At 45.0% G+C, this 16,787-nt stretch overlaps 2 protein-coding genes across 3 annotated transcripts; one reads left to right on the top strand and one right to left on the bottom strand.

The window, feature by feature from the left end:
* Window positions 1-3,703: 3,703 nt before the first annotated feature.
* Window positions 3,704-8,124, top strand: LOC128761029 (tribbles homolog 3-like). The gene is made up of 4 exons (XM_053868880.1): window positions 3,704-4,088; window positions 6,360-6,635; window positions 6,713-7,005; window positions 7,071-8,124. The coding sequence occupies exons 2-4, from the start codon at window positions 6,360-6,362 to the stop codon at window positions 7,498-7,500; spliced, it is 999 nt and encodes a 332-aa protein (XP_053724855.1). The 5' UTR covers window positions 3,704-4,088; the 3' UTR covers window positions 7,501-8,124.
* Window positions 7,750-16,730, bottom strand: atrip (ATR interacting protein). 2 transcript variants are annotated; one of them, XM_053868878.1, is made up of 18 exons: window positions 16,452-16,730; window positions 15,816-16,126; window positions 15,578-15,660; window positions 15,343-15,513; window positions 15,165-15,274; window positions 14,319-14,464; window positions 14,158-14,253; window positions 13,782-13,887; window positions 13,541-13,708; window positions 11,690-11,921; window positions 11,435-11,485; window positions 11,170-11,342; window positions 10,914-11,050; window positions 10,665-10,756; window positions 9,135-9,212; window positions 8,961-9,030; window positions 8,673-8,876; window positions 7,750-8,509 (listed from the first exon to the last, which is right to left on the bottom strand). In XM_053868878.1, exons 2-18 carry the CDS (start codon window positions 16,123-16,125, stop codon window positions 8,427-8,429), a joined length of 2,310 nt encoding a protein of 769 aa, XP_053724853.1. In that variant the 5' UTR covers window position 16,126; window positions 16,452-16,730; the 3' UTR covers window positions 7,750-8,426. The 2 variants fall into 2 exon arrangements, with proteins under 2 accessions (XP_053724853.1, XP_053724854.1); XM_053868879.1 differs by having other exon boundaries at window positions 7,751-8,509; window positions 13,541-13,705.
* Window positions 16,731-16,787: the final 57 nt, after the last annotated feature.

Genomic DNA, 16,787 nt, shown 5'->3' with positions numbered 1-16,787 from the left:
CACATCGTCTGAGACCAGGACTAGCGGGCAGTTCTTCCACTTATGAAAGAACAACGATCGCAGCCAATCTTTTTTCCGAAGTGGACGGGGAAGGAGTGTGGCAGTCGGTCAGTTTTACAGATAAACAGCGCAGGTTTGGTGTTCCAGTTGACCAACAATCTTGACCGCACTGCCGTTTTTTTTCCACGGTGATGCCACCCTTTCCAGCGTATCTGGATCTTGTGGATTAACTTAAGTGTGCCACAGTGTGTAACGCTCGTGTGTGGGGTCTAGCACCTGCAAATGGCCCACAGAGCGAGCTGTGTATTCTGCACGTGCGCAGTGTGCTTTAATTTTTCCTTCTGTCTTTGTAACATAATGGTGAGAGCAAGAGGCAAGTGAATTATCTGCGCGAGGGTCAGCTCTTTGGCGAACACACATTGTGGTGTCACTTTGGATTGAGTCGTCATGCCAACAGCAGATATTACTACTGGTTTCATCACAGCGACAATCCCAGGCCCCTGTGTGTGTGTGTGTTTATAGACATCTACTCCTCTGACACACACACACACATTGAGTATTAAAGTGTCTCATCTCATTTTTGCATCATCCCTCGTGACCTCTGAGTGTGTGTGTGCGTTATTGTGTGGAGAGGCGGCAATTCAGGTTTGGCAAAGTGTAAGTGATACTGAGGAAAAGTACGAGCTTGGATAAAAGCGTGACAAGGAAGAAACCGGCATCTGGAGGACTGATTTGAAACAAACACGACTGAGCACACAGGTGCACCATTATGTGTAGGGCGGAGAGGTCACCGCAGGGTCATGCTAAGGTGACTATTTCTCAGAGATGACCTCAGCTTTGGGAGCAGCTGCAGATGAAAACTAGCGTCTTTTCAGATGCCTTCCGCCCACTCTCAAACTTCATACTGCGCTCAACCCAGTTAGCTGATTAAATCTGCGTTTAGCAAAGACCACCAAGCTTCCTGGCGCATTCCAGTGATGTGCTCCAAGTTATTTTATCTTCTGAGCACCCGGGGCTTCATCCGTCTCGCTGAGCTCCTGCTGTTTGCCAAATTTTAAACTCTGTGTGAGCTCTCGGGGCTCAGGAGCGCCGTTGCCCCGCAGCTATAACACCGCGGCAGACGGACCACCAGAACACAAGCCAGGCCCGACAGGATGATGAAGGACAGACGTGCAGGTGGAGATGGAGCTGCAGCAGGTGATGTGAGGTGATCCTGAAAACCAGGCCGATGTGTGCGAGTGCGGAGAACAAATATGTGTGTGTGTGTGTTTCATGGCAGGCCACAGTTGAGTCAGACACTTGGCCTCTGATTTCATCACGTCGGTTATGAAAGAGACAGTAAAATTTAACATGCACGCACAACTGTGCACACGCGCACGTACACACACGTTCAGAGGTCCTCCCCCTGTGTTTCTTCAATATTTCATCATGTGGCGTTAAAACATGCTAACCATGTGGAGATAACCTGCTTTGTGTGCGTGTGTTTGCAAGTGTGTGTGCGCAAGAGTCTGCAACCAGGACTCACCTGTCCCTCGGAAGCAGGCCAGTGAGGCCAAGCACATGCAGGGGTCAGAGGTTAGACAGGAAACGTTGAATAATCTCTTTAGAGTCAGCACGTGTTGCCGCTTCCTGCGGGATTAAACAGTCTGGAAACACGGATACTTGTGGATGCCAGTGATCCCGCTGAGCTGCCAACAGCAAGTGCATGCATGTTGCAGAAGAGCTGCAGTGATCCCACCGTGGTGAAGGTTGATACCACTACCTGTTCAAATGAAGTTAGAAATCCACTAATCCACTGGATCAAAAAATGCTTCGGAAAAATGACTGTTATCAGCAGTAATAACAGTAACGTGCTAAACCAAATATTGAATAAAAATATTCAGTATGATTATTCAAATTTTTGATGTTTGATATACACTATTAACCTGTGACTGTGAATCTTAAATATCAAGGACGAAATGAACAATGAAAGGTTCAGTGGAAGCAAGGATATTAAGAAGTGTAAATATGTCATGAATGATATTTAAAATGTCAATGGACATGCATTTTATTTGAATAGAAATCATAAAAATATGGACCAAACATCGGAGATGAAAAGGCAATTTATTTAAAAAAAAAAAATTCTTTAAATGAAAATATTAAAATGACAAAGGAAAAGAAGAAACAAAAATGTCATCATGAATGCGCAGTATTTACTGTTGAGGTAGTACTGGCTAAAACAGAAACAGGATAAAAAAAAAAAAAAAGACAGAAAATGACAACTTATCAGTTGCGTAGTTTTGTCTGACCTCCCAAGGGCCGCAAAAACACAAGCAAAGGGCCGGTTATGGCCCCCGTGCCCCACTTTGCCCAGGTCTGCCTTACATGAAATAATCTAGGCTAAAGTTGGGATGGGTGAGATTACTTCAGTGATTATTTCAGCGATAAACATACTATTACTGTTACTTTATTATTATGATTTATATTATTTATTACTTGACTTGGACAGAGACGTCTGTCTTGCCCTGGTGCTGAACACTCCTCTTCTCTCCACTTCATCATTGCGTATGCAACATATTCATTTGTGTGGTTAAACCTTAGATGTTGAACTAGGTTCGTTGTGTTGCCATAACTTCTTCAATAGTTTAGTTACTTCTCACTCTGTTCCTGTTAAGGATATACATACACGTATCAAAAGTCTCAATATTTTGGTCTGACAATGGATTTTAGGTATCGGAGGCATCGATATTTCAGGAGCTACATGTGCATCTCGAGTGAAAAGGTGCCCTCTTGACTGGTTGGAACAAAAACTTGCGGCCCCTTGTGGAACAGTTTGCCCACCCCTAACTGGGGTATCAATGAAAGGCAGAGATTGGATCGGCTTCAGGTCTGAACAGATGAGGAAGTGAACCAGGTCAACAGATGCTGAACGTGTTCAGAGTTAACAGGGATTAAGGTCTAGTGGGGTCAGCACGTGTGTGAGCGCAGCAGGCCGCTCACCCGTGAGGAACTGGACGCGGCTCTGCTCTGCGCTCTTGTGGTTGTAATGCTACTTAGTGACCCATGAATTGATCACACTACTTTAGCTCATTTCATGTTTATGAAGTTATTTTATCACACATAACTTCATATCACAGTTTTGGCTGTTGCTTATTGTCAACAGTGGACAATCATTTAGATGAGCAACAATGGTGGAAGGTGGCGAAAAACAAATGAAATGAGATATTTTTCCTCTGTCAACTGTTTGTAAGCATTTCTACTTTCCATTATGTCCCTTGAATTTTTTTTGTCTTCAAACACATTTAAACCATCACATGTTTTCTCTTCCTTTTAATAAATATTTTTATTAATATATTTTCTTTTTTTTTTTTCTTTTTCATTCCAATGACAACTTCTAACTTTTTTTCTCGGTTTGTCGCGTCTGCTTTTTGACCTCTTCACCTGACACTTTGTCATACATTGTGAAGAAGCTTCCTGCTGCGACAACCGCTCTTCAGTGAAAATTTTAAAAAAGTATTCTTTTTCGACGCCAGTTCTGTTTTTCTCAACAAATTGTGCAACACTTCGGAATTATTATTGATCAGAGGCCGTGACCGTGTGATGTCGCACATCTACAGGGAGGAAGGGCGGCTCGGAGAAGTCACGTGGTTACTTTCTGACGACTGACCTGCCAGAGATTGCACCATCGCGCCCCGCCCTTCGGCGTGACGTCACCGCGGGAGGACACAAAGTGGAAAACAACACTCGGTCCGGTTCGACAGTTCTGCCCAAGTTCTGGAGGAGAACAGGGCGAGCGCACGCCACTCCACTGGACTTTAAAAGCGAACAAGACTTTAGATATTCCCAGTGGATTCGGACGTCCATTTCGATCCGACTCGCCCTTTATACCTTTCTATCTATTTCCATTTTAAATGCGTCTGGAACATTAACAGCTGACTGACTGGTCGGTTGCGCAACCGACGAAGAAGAAGAAAACGCCGCCGACCAGTCAGACCCAGTGATACCGGCGAAGAGACCCAGTTTAAGCCCCACTTCAGCTAAAACCAACGGACTTACACTTGTTTTCATCGGAACCTCTGGGCCCACTTTTCGACGACTAAGGCAACAAGGTAAGGCCATTCAAAAGTTCAAACGAATACTTCACTACTTTTAAGTTGGTTTTTTTTTTTTAATCCAAATGTTTTTATTGGTTTTCTAATACAAAAGGTCACAAAGAGACAAATTGAATGTACATTACAAACTACTTTTAAGTTTTTAAGTTGCAATAGTTGCATTACAAAACCTGCTACTTCTATATTTTTAGATTTATATTTTTGTTGCTGGCAATTTTACTTCATCTTAAACACCCAATAAACCGCTTCCACACAAGTTAGCAGTTGCTTTATCGGCACCCCACCTTTCCCTCTTTATAACAATGCAGCTTGCAGCGGAAGTAACAGTCTTCACTGAAACTACATGACTAAATATCGCCCATGAAATTGTGGGCAGGAATTGCACCATAGGTGGTTTTGCAAGAGCGCCTGCTGCATTCTCTGCAGGAAACCCTCCTCTATTTAAGACCAATATTTGTTGTGGATTGGAAGGACGGGCTGCATACACAGAATTTAAATATATTTTAATGAGGTTTTGGACTTGATCAAACGTTTCTTTTTATTTAACTGATACAAACAAATATAATAATTAATCTATGTATGTCTAGAAAAATCTTCGTCCTGAATTAAAATCCAGTTTCTTCAAAATAAATTTCGACTTTAAAGATTGGTTTGGTCTAGACTACTGTTACAGGGAAGAAGTCACAGTTAAAAGTTTGATATTACATTAGCCCTCTGGATTTGCTCGTCTTCTCTTACTGCTCCTAAATCTGGAGGATTAAACCTGTACTTTTTAATATAATTTAAATTTATATTTGAAAGTTCATTTTTTGCCATGATGTTTGTCTTTAATGCTGCTGTAACAACCCACATTTCCCCATTGTGGGAAGAATAAGTCGAGTCAGGTCTAACCAGTGAATTAAAACGCAGCTGACTCAACTGCTGGTGAGGGTGAAGGTGGTGAGGCAAAAGAGACTTCTGAACCTTCTGAAGACATGACTAAAGGTGTCACTAAGTCCTCAACTGTTTGGAGAGCGAGTTCAATTCTGCTTCAAATATCAGAATAAATAAATGAAAGTCATATGCCAACAGGTGTACCATGATATTTGACCGCTGGACCCTGTTCATGCATTTGTTTTAACACAACACAAATAAAATAATGGCAAAAAACGCTTTGGATTCAATTGATTTGAGTTTTTATTGTTTTTAAATAAATATGCTTTGATTGGATTTTGCAATAGTTGTCCACCCGTCTGCCGCCTTGTGCCCCAAGTAGCTGGGACAGACAGAATTAAACAACAAATTATTACAGTTGAAATCAGGATCCCCTCTTATTCAAGACAGAGTATCGCATTATTTTTATATTTTTTTTATGTTGGAACTAAAGACATGTTCATGTTTCAGAATTATCACTGTTTTATTTATTGGTGAAAAATAAAGAGATGCCCCCAATTGACCGTTTTGAAATGAAATATAAATCAAATATAAATACTCATAGCTTTATTAAATGGCGCCTTTCAGAACCAGACCAAACATGACAAGTTTGAAGTAAAAAAAAAAGTTTTCATGAGCCATTGAGTGATTACACCACAGTCCAGAAGAATCCAGAGCTTTGCATGTGAGTTGCTGAGGTTGAGTCAGACAGAAAGTGAAAGAGGACGATCGTGTGTGCGTCAGGGGGGTATGATGTTACCACAACTGTGACTCAGGGTGTTTCACCGAAGCTCAACAGCAGGTTTCCACACTGTCGAGCCTCACCGAATTCTCTCCCTCTCTCTTCCGTACACACACACGAAGTGAGTGAGTGAGTGAGTGTTAGGTGTTGATTGTATTTAAAGGCTGTTTAAACTATAAACTGTTGTGCTGTGATGCAACAATCTGAAAGCGGGCGCATCTGTCAGCTTACAGGAAGTTGCATCATGGAGCCTATAGACACGTTAACAGTGGGACATGCGAGCACCACAGTCGCTCACGCGCACGCACTGTGCTTCTCCACCTCTGCTGTTGGAGATAGCCATGGATGACATGCTGAGGAGTCACCGGTAGAGGGCGCTGCCAGCAGGAAATCATGCAGAATAATTGAGTAAATAAAATTAAAAAGTCTCATTTTGCGTATCAAAAGAGTGCAACCCCCCCCCAAAAAAAATCACTACTTTTAATTTGATTTAAAGCAAGCTGCTTTAGCAAAAACAGTTTGGTATTAAATGAATGTACATTCAATGCAGTCAATATTTTATGTCAAGCTCAGTGACAAACCGAGATCCTTGAACGTCTCTGCTCACTTCACAGATGAGAGTGGGAGTGGCCGCGGCCAAATCGCAAAGATGTCTGAAGAGGCTGCTGGACGAAAAGCAGGAGGCCTTACCCAGGCACAAAAGGATCTGTTTAGCTCCGCCTCGGTCCACAAACAGCCTGGCACCCTGCCTTCCAAGAAGCACCTCCCCGAAGTCTGACGGGAACCAGTCCCTGGGGAAAGTCGGACCTTACGTTCTGTTGGAGCGTTGTGAAGGGGAGGACACTTACCGGGCTGTGCACGCGCTGACTCAGCAACCCTTTACCTGTCAGGTAAGACACGGCGGCGGCGTCACGCTGCGTGCTTGTTCACGCCCCTGCTCACCTCCTCTGTCGTCGTCTTGGTGCAGGTGCTCCCTCTGCTCGGTTACCAGGAGAAGTTGGCCGCCTATGCGCGCGTGGGCCGGCATGACAACATCTGCGAGCTGCTCGACACAGTGACTGGCCAAGACTCAGTTTACATCTTCCTGCCGGATCACTACGGCGACATGCACGCATACGTGCGCAGCCGGAAGCGTTTGGGCGAAGAGGAGACGGCGTCGCTGTTTACTCAGATGCTGAATGCCGTTGAGCACTGTCATCATCACGGCGTTGTGCTGAGGCACCTGAAACTTCGCAGGTTCGTCTTCATGGACAGATACAGGTGAGGCTCCGAGTGGGAATGCGTTTGGTCACATGACTAGTTCTAAGCCCAGCTTGTACCTGCAGGACTCGGATTGCGCTGTTTGGCCTCAACGACTGCGTCACGCTGTCGGGAGACTACAAGAACGACTCCCTCACGGACCGGCACGGCTGCCCCGCCTACGTCGGGCCCGAGCTGCTCACCAAAGGAAACACAACTTACTCTGGACGAGCCGCCGACATATGGAGCCTGGGCGTGTCTCTGTACACCATGCTCATCGGACGCTACCCGTTTCAAGACACGCAGCCAGCCGCTCTGTTCGCCAAAATCCGCAGCGGGACGTTCAGCTTGCCCGCGTGGATTTCTGCGCAGGCCAAGTGTCTGATCAGCTGCATGCTCAGGAAGACTCCGGCTGAAAGACTGGAGGTGTCGGAGCTGCTGATTCACCCGTGGCTGACCAATCGCACCACTACACTAGCTAACAAAGAAGAAGAGGACGATCAGGTGGTGCCCTAGTGGACTGAAAAACACTAGACACTTCTGCTGCGACTTGCCACCTTCACGCACTAACCTCACAGTTCGGCAAATGCTTTGCAGCCAACATAGGTTTAGCATCGTAACGCTTAAACTGATGGTTCAAATGAGGGATTCGGGCCCCTTATCCATACACGATATTTGAAGTTTAGTTTGAGATCAATCAGGCGTATAATAAAGTCCTCATAGGACCAGAACAGTTCTCAGTTAGCCTCCTTGTTGTGTAGTACCCTGCCAATCCACAAGCCTGACCTGCTTGTTTGCAATTTTGGACATTAAGTCGTGGTATTGTTCGCTTCAGAAGCCCACAGACCCCAGAGAGTGATCCTGGATTACTTGAACCTCAAAGTGCCTTCGATTTAGATGCTGATAATTTTTTATTTTTTTTTTTACAAGACGAGTGCAACTCGGGGTAGATCGCAGGACAATGCCTGATCAACGATCCACTGACCTTTCACAGATTCAAGGATCCGTCAAGATGAAGCCAGCTCTGGTTCTTCTTTGACTTTGGTATTCTAGTCTCCGCTGAAAATGTAGCAGAGTTGTTTGACACGTCTGTTCTGTTGTGATCTTCTCTGATGTCTGACCAATAAATCGTTCATGTTCCATGTGGCTGTCTTGGTTTAATCAACCTAGAGCAAAAAAAACAGCCCGTGTCTGAGGACGTCAGACGTCGACACAATTGAGTCAATGTACGTGTTATTTATCTTTCATATCAGCCCATTGGCACGTGCGAAACACAGGCCCAAGTCCTCCGTTCATGGAAGGTTAGACGGTGGAGAATTTTAAAAAAACATTGAGCAAAAAAAAAACAAACTACAAAGTAGTAGACAGAAGTAAGTATGGTGACTTCATTGAGTTTTTCCAAGTTTCTCTGCAATGATAAACAGGTGTTCCATCCACGTCCTTTAAGCAGATCCAGTGTCCATTTCTTCCTCAGCGTCGTCTGCATCATCTGCCTCTGAGCGGCAGACTTCTTCCAACGCAAGTTCTGGAAGAGAGAGAAAACAGTGACGATCACGATGAGTATTTCAGTGCGTGACTCAGGAGCCAGTTGAGACAGGAAGTTAGAGGCCAGACGGTTAGAGGGTGGACAAGTTGGAGATATCAGGAAGAGGGATTGAGCTGGAGGCGCTTGCCCCAGCTGCGTGTACCTTCACTCTCGCTCAGGTCTGGGATCTTCCTCAGGGTGTCCCTGACTGCGGGGATGACCTGATCATACATGTGGAGGAGTGATCTACAGCTGTCAGAGAAGCTACTGTGGTGCAGGAGCAGCCAGTGCAGCAGCAGCAGACATTCTCTCAGCAGAGACACCGCTGAAGCTTTCCACCAGAGTGGACCAGCGTCAGAGTGACCACCTGCAGAGGAGATCATCCACGTCATCCCTGCGACGATCTCAACACCTCACCCAACCTTTTCAAACATACAATCGATGAACTGACCTGAGTACTCTGTTGAACCTCGAAGGTCAAGCCACTGACGGTGGAAAACGATCACGACCGTCTGAACCAGCTGAGAAACAAACATTGAAGAACAGAAAAAGATTTGTTTTCATGTTTTGTTCAGGCAAGAAGGCATTCCTGCCATGATGGAGTCTGAGAGGATTCGCTCGATACCTCGGCGTGGCACTGGCAGCTGCTGTCTCTGATCCAGCTCTCTGATGTCCGAGTGAGACTGCTCAACAACTGAATCATCTAGGAAACATTAAAAACAAATCTTTACCCAGGAACTTAAGAATGCTAACAAACCTTTTGGAACTGTAACCGCATATGGAAAAAGTAATTCTAAATTCTAATTCTAAAGCAGATTGCCTGCCAACACAGTGTGAAGAGTAAGGGGCTTTTCACACTGCGGGTTCTGTCCCGGGGAGCCTGAGTCCGATTTGCCCCCTGCTGGGCAACTCTGCACCTCAGCCAATGTCTCTTTTTTTCCTGCTCAACTGGGGATGCTCTGCGCAAAATCAAGGAAGTTGTCATGAGTCACGCGACAACCAATTTACCAACATCGAGTTGACCACCTTATTTCAGCGTCAATTCTTAGCGCTATGAGTCGTCCTCACCTCAGATATGAGATGATGCCACGGCTATAACAGAATGTGGCGTTCACAGCCAAAAATGAACATGAGTGTTGTCATGTTTATTTTACAAGGAAATACGGGAAACAAGCTGCGTAATACGGAGCGCCTTGATTGATCCTCGCTGCTCTCACAACACCTTCTATACAGTGAGCGAGAATACTGACAATCGTGAAGGTTTTAGTCAGTTAAGTCCATGTCCCGAAGTCAGAAATGATCAACGAATAATCTGGTGATCTTCACAACTTCGTAACTTGGGAAAAACCAGCGTCTTTCCTCCTCGCTGTTCTCCTCATACAGACAGCTGCAAGATCACAACAGTGAAAACGGTTACTGTAGAGCGCAGCATTATTCATTGAAGCAAATCTGTCTGTTAATAAAAGCAGGTGTTTATCAGCCTAATAAAGGCGAAAACATGCAAGTTATCAAACATCCGTGAGTCCTGGACCGCTGCGCTCCTCCACAACATCAGAGTCAGTCAGCTCCTAGCTGCACACCTCAGTGTTTTGGGAGTTTGAGAAGGTGTTTTTGAAGACAGCGATCAGACCCTTTACTGGCCGGCATTTATCACGTTTGTGTGGAGTCGCGCTGAACATGTAGTTTCCGGCATCTAGCGCCGCGTCGCCTGAGGCAAGATGCTCACCACCCGCTGAGAGTTTCCCAAGACAAAGTGCAGGTCCCCAGCTGGGATCAAGCCCGCGGCCAAAACCTGACTTGCTTGTGTTCACATCTCGGACTCCTGAGCCAAAAGAGCTTTGTCTCGAGACAGAACCCGCAGTGTGAAAGCACCTTAATACAGTTTTGCAGTGCAAATCATCAGACCACATGAGACCCTGTATCACCGCCTAATACCATGTATATCAACACAAAAACATCTGAAGCCAGGACCAAACCAGCAACCTCCCACAGTCACAAAAGAGACAGGTGGTTGACCAGAGAGGGAGAGCAAGTCACTGCATCATAGTAGTACTGCCAAACCATGAAGTACAGGGAAGTCATTTTTTTTTTCTTGGCTCCAATGTGGTGAGCTGATGTCTCAAATTTTCCACCAATGGCCGTCTGTCTGTGATACCTGCAGGTCCAGTTGAATTAGCTCTGCCTGCAGAGTCTGATCTGGCCGTCTCTTCCTGACAAACTGGAACAATTTCAAGAACACACACGGATCTGATGGACATAGAAAAGAAAAACCAAATCAACAAACGCAACAAAACAATAATAACGTTTCAGACATTCTGTCAATAAATCATCATCATTCATACGGGGTTAGCGACAAGCGAATTGAAACTTGGTTTCATGGGTGACTGCCGTGAGAGAACCTCACCATGTCGAGAGCAGAGCTGCAGAGCCAGAGGCGGGTGGTCAGACATGGCCGTGAGAACAGACACAAACTCGGAAACTGTGCGTGGCTTTGCGTCTACTGACACACATGCATACACCACCGGTAACACACACACCAGCCTAAGGAGACAACATAAAGGAGAACAGAACACTTCGATGAGATGCAAACTATAAAAAATCATCAAGGTCTTAATGCTCAGTACGAAGAACTCAGGCCATGGCAGTGTACGTGGTCTCACCGGTCATTCAGTCTTGGTGGAGTTCGCTTGAGCAGAACAGACAGAATCCTCAAGGCAGACGAGACAAGGTCCTCCTGCCTGGAGCTGCTGCCACCAACGTCACACAGCTGCAGAACAGACTGGAGCAGAGCATTCTGGGAGTTTAGATTCAGGTCTCCAGCGGTGGTCTCCGTCTGAAACACACAGTGAGGTGGAACATAAATATCTGCCAAAAAGATTAGAACAATAGTGAGAAAATTCAGATGACTTTTTTATTGACACGTACCTTGTGTCTGTCTGGCACGGAGTTCCGCTTTGTCAACACACATTCTACAACCTAAAAAGGAAAAATGGGGACATATTTCATCTTCATAATAATAACGCTCCAATGTTCCTGGAATCTAAACTTCCTCTTAACCTGCCAATGGGTTTAATAAAGTAGTCTGCTGGTCTGAGTTTTTCGTTGCATCTTCAGATATTCATTATCTGTAGTAAATAAACAACGTGTCAGAGAAGTGAAGACACAATTAAACCCACTCACCTCATCACTATGAGCCAGAAGCAGGTAGAGGAGCCTCAGAGCGGCCAGACCAGCCTCTTCCACACTAAAACACACTGCACCACAATCGTACGACCCATCCAGTCCAGCAGCAGAACTACAGCCAGCAGTGGTGGAGCGTGAGCCGACTGCAGTGGGGGAGTCCATAGTTCGACACAACCGCGTCAGGTGGAGGTCCAACAAAGGAAGGAAGTGCACAGCTCCGGGACACAACCTGCATCACGACAGGAAGATTAATTTGATATGAGAGGCTAAGTGTCTACGTGAAACCTGATACATATTTATACACTGTATTACCAAAGGTATGTGCACACCTGCTTTGACTCCCACATGAACTTAAGTGCCTCCCATTTGTAACCCATACGGTTCAATATGCTATTACAGCTTCAACTCTTGTGGGAAGACTGTCCACAAGGTTGAGGAGTGTGTTTATAGGAATTTTTCACCAAAAGCACTTTGGTGAGGTCTCACACTGATGTTGATGGAGAAGGCCTGGCTCTCAGTCTCCAGTCTAATTCATCCCTAAGGTGTTCTTTCATGTTCAGGTCAGGACTCTGTCATCCATGTCTTTATGGATCTTTGTGCACTGGTGCACAGTCATGTTGGAAGAGGCCCACTCCAAACTGTTCCCACAAGGTTGGGAGCATCCTGGATTACTTGAACCTCTAAGTGCCTTCAATTTAGATGCTGATATATATATATATATATATATATATATATATATATTTTTTTTTTTTTTTTTACAAGACAAATGCAACTCGGGGTAGAACGCAGGACAACGCCTGAGCAACGATCCACTGACCTTTCACAGATTCAAGGATCCTGAAAAGCAACCCCACACCATAATTCCTCCTCCACCAAACACTTTCGCACAATGCAGTCTGAAATGTACTGTTCTCCTGGCAACCTCAGAACCCAGACTGGTCCATCCGATTGCCAGATGGAAAAGCATGATTCATCACTCCAGAGAAGGCGTCTCCACTGCTCTGTAGTCCAGTTATAGCACTGCCTCCGGTGCTTTGCATTGCACTTGGTGATGTATGGCTTGGACGCAGCTGCTCTGCCTTAGAAACACTTTCCATGAAGCTCTTTGCTTAATGTACTTGGGCTAATTTGAAGGCCACACATGAAGATCGGAGCTCTGCAGCAACTGACTGTGCAGAAAGTCGGCAACCTCTTTGCACTATGCTCCTCAGCATCTGCCGACCCCTCTCTGTCGGTTTACATGGCCGACCACTTTGTGGCAGAGTTGCTGTTGTTCCCAAACTCTTCCATTTTCTTATAATAAAGCTGACAGTTTACTATGGAATATTTCGGCGAGGAAATTTCACGACTGGATTTGTTGCAGAGGTGGATTCCTAGTGACAGTTCCACACTGGAATTCACTGAGCTCCTGACAGCGGCCCATTCTCTCACAAATGTTTGTCAAAACACTCGGCATGGCTCAGTGCTTGATTTTATACACCTGTGGCCAGGCCAAGTGACAGGGACACCTGATTCTGATCATTTGGATCACATGGCTGAGCAAATACCTTTGGTAATATAGTGGATATCCAAATATTTATTAATTTTAAATAGAAGCTTTACATCACAATATGCCTGAATGCTTTTGATGCTGGCACAAAAAATGATTTGTGACCACTAATTCACTAAAACACCTAATTTTTCTAGGATTGAACCCCTCTTTCCAGTTTGCATTCAGTGTAGTTACACAATTCTGCCACAAGATGGGAGTGTTCTCCACAATTATAGTTACGTGTTCTGGACCTCTGACTGAGCATTCGACCTAAATGAATTAAGACAGAATCAGAACAAGTGCTTCACTCAGCACACCTCTGGTTTCTGCTGCTGGCTCCTGTGGGCACTCGACTGTGACTCAGCATCATCAGTCCTGTTACAGCCAGACTTTGGACCGGACTCAGAGCTGACCTGGAAGCTCCAGCACCCATGGCACGGGGATGTAAGGCAACAGGGTGAAGACAAGGGCTGACCAAATGTCTGCTGATGACAAAGCAAACACCGCTGTTTTTCATGACATTCTTAAGACAAGTCAAACTGGATGCAGTCTTCATACCCAAGAGACAAGCTGATGTCGGCCATGTTGGTTGACAGCAGATGAGAGAGGCAAAGACTGCTTGGCAATAGAGGCTGCTGCAGCATCAATCCCAGCAAAACACTACCTACATTCCACAGTAACAGAACATTTAAACAAAGTTCAAAATGTTCAACATGAAGCTTTGAGCATTTCGGTGAAGTGGCTCAGGTCAATGAGGACATCTGAGGCTTTGCTTTGGTGTCTGTGTTTGATTTATCAAAACAGGAAAAGCTAATTTTTAATTCATAACAGAAAAGTTTTTGAATGCCTGGGTTGGACATATTTTTAATCCAGCGACTCAGACTCATTCATGACCTGCATCACCCTGGAGAAGTTTCACTTTATCATGACTGACCTCTGGGCTGCCGATTGGCTGGTCTGATGGACAAAAACGGGTCTGAGCGGGAAATGTCTACTTTCTCACAGGACTTGCTGCTGGAAACAATTTTATCTGTTTGGGCACAAACGTAGATGTTGACCTCTGTGAACTGTGAATCACTTCTTTCTGTGACTCACCATCTCTCAGTCTCTTGCCAATAGATTTACCCGGAGCTGTTCTAGAGGGCACCTCAGCTCCAAACGTCTCTTTGGTGATGAAACTGTGGCTCGACGGTGAAGACGAGCTGCTTCCACTCCCGTGGTGCGTGGTGGTCACTTTTGGGCTGAGAGAAGTAGAAAAAGATCCGCTGAAGATCAAAGTCATCGATACAAAGATGTGTTGGGCAAATCAAAGTGGCTCACATTTGCTGGCTATTTATTCGTGATTTACACAATTAAAATGCATAAAGAATATTAAAATGTCCTTTTTTGTTACGTTGAATCATCAAATCCGTAGTGGTGTAGTGGAGCTGTCTGCATCGTAGAGAGGTCAGTGGTGCACCCGGCATAAAAATGTATGAGGATCACTTCAGAACTAGTTTTGAAAACGGGGTCTAGCATTGTGACTGGCTCATGAGACAAACTCGGCAATGTTCTGAAATTGAATCATGAACTCCTCACATCTTTTATTTGCATTAAAACGTGAAAAATCTGCCGGTTTAGCCAGCGTGTCCGAATTTCTGACACCACAGTCTGTGGTGGTTCTCATCTAAAGTCCTCCAGAAGATTGACTCTGTTGGCGGAGCTGCAGACACGCAGACGAAAACAGCACATTTTGAACGCTATAAGGTAAATAAAACACCTGTGAATTCGTTGGTTTCATTGGAGGCTCAATATTTGGCATCATAGAGCATCATGCAGCCTGTAAAAACCCATGTATCAGCTGCGTTGCTGTATAAGCCACAGGGTTTAGATCGCAAGAAAAAAGTAGAGGCTTATAGTCCGGAAATTACGGTAAAGGAATTACACTGATAAAGAACCAACCTGTTCCTGAGAAGTGAAGCAGTTTTCATTTTGTCCGTACTGTGAAGTTTTGTCCTCATCTCATTGATCTCTGCATCTTTGAATTGCAGCTCAGACTTCAGAGATTGAACCTGAGCAAAGAGAAGAATGCCACGTTCAGCTCTTCCTTCATCAAATACCGGATAGTCCAGCATCTCACCTTCCGGTTCAGCTCCTTTTCCTTGTCGTTCTGCTCCTTTTGTCTCTGTTTTTCCAAAACCTCATGGTTCTGTCTCTGTGTTTCTTTCTCCTGCTGAGCTGCCTTAAGAGAATCCCTCAGTACGCGGATCTCCCCGCTCTTCAATATGATCTCATCCTCCACCTCTTTCAGCTGACAACATTTATGAAGAATAATTACCGCAATTCTTACAGATTTAAGGCCATTTTTGCCTCACCTTTCTCTTCAGACCCGCGTGATCAGCCTCCACCAGGCTGTAAGAGTCTTCTTTGCCTGTGCTGCTCTGATGCTGCCTGTTACCTGAACAAATCAAGCGTAGGACACGAAGGAATTTAGAAAATACACTTTTGAATGGACTACAATTTCGGAAGGGTGCAAGAAAAACAAATTACACTTCAGTGCTAACTGCAGACACCATCCTATTAGACACAAATAACTAAGACATGTCAACTTACCCGGTGCTTGGCCGGCCAACTCAGTGTTTCTCTTATTGCCAGAGAACACACCCATATTATCTCTGCCCACCGATTTACTGGGTCCACCATGGTGAACAAAGCCTAAACCGGGGTCTCCTCCATTCATTCCTGGCTTAGACCCAACACCATTGACAGATGACGAAGTAAAGGCTTGGGAAGCGATAATATCAATCTCATCCAAGTCATCCTGAGTGAAGTCCCCATCATCTCCAAATGAGTCATCAAAGGCATCTAACTTTGGAACCTCATGGTTAAGCCCTCTCAGCCGCTTGGTTGGTGGGTAGTTCATGCTGTGGAGTAGAGATGGCAGAGTGTTAGCATTATATATATCATCTAACATCTTGCGAGTATGGACACATCTTTAGTCATCATTTGCAAACCCAAATAAATGGTCAATATGCTGCATTCTCTTGTCAAGAGCAGTCGACTTAAGGCACTATTATGGATACTTGATAGTAACAGCAAGTTGCCACCTTTTCAAAGTTACACTAACTCATTCATAGCGTTCTTCATAAGTTCTACTAGGTGTAAACAGCCCCATAGAAGTTGGGACATCAACATACGTTAATTCAACAGCGCATGCACAACAACATATCGTGTTATATGTTGTGTTACCTGCTTTCACTCCTCTTAGCTGTAAACAAGCTAAGCGTCTCAACCAGGAGTTAGCTCACACTGCTAACACGCGCGCTCATTGAGGACTGAAATCACGATTATATGACGGGTTTATTACAAAGCTGAGAGTGCTTGACTCACGACAGCCGCCACTCGTCAATATAAGTGGTTAAATTGGAGCAAAAAACAGAAGACGACGTTTCCATGTTGGTCTGACCCGCTTAGCTGCTGCTTTGTTCTGACCAATCACAGAACACTTCTGGTTCACGAGAGCAAACCGCGCATGCGTTGGAGTACCGCGTACGGCTCTCACATTGGCACACACAACCAAGATGG

Source organism: Synchiropus splendidus, chromosome 6 (assembly GCF_027744825.2).
Source record: "Synchiropus splendidus isolate RoL2022-P1 chromosome 6, RoL_Sspl_1.0, whole genome shotgun sequence".
In the NCBI taxonomy this organism is placed as follows: domain Eukaryota; kingdom Metazoa; phylum Chordata; class Actinopteri; order Syngnathiformes; family Callionymidae; genus Synchiropus; species Synchiropus splendidus.
The sequence above is the reverse complement of the archived record's forward strand: the minus strand, read 5'-3'. Positions and strand labels throughout refer to the sequence as shown.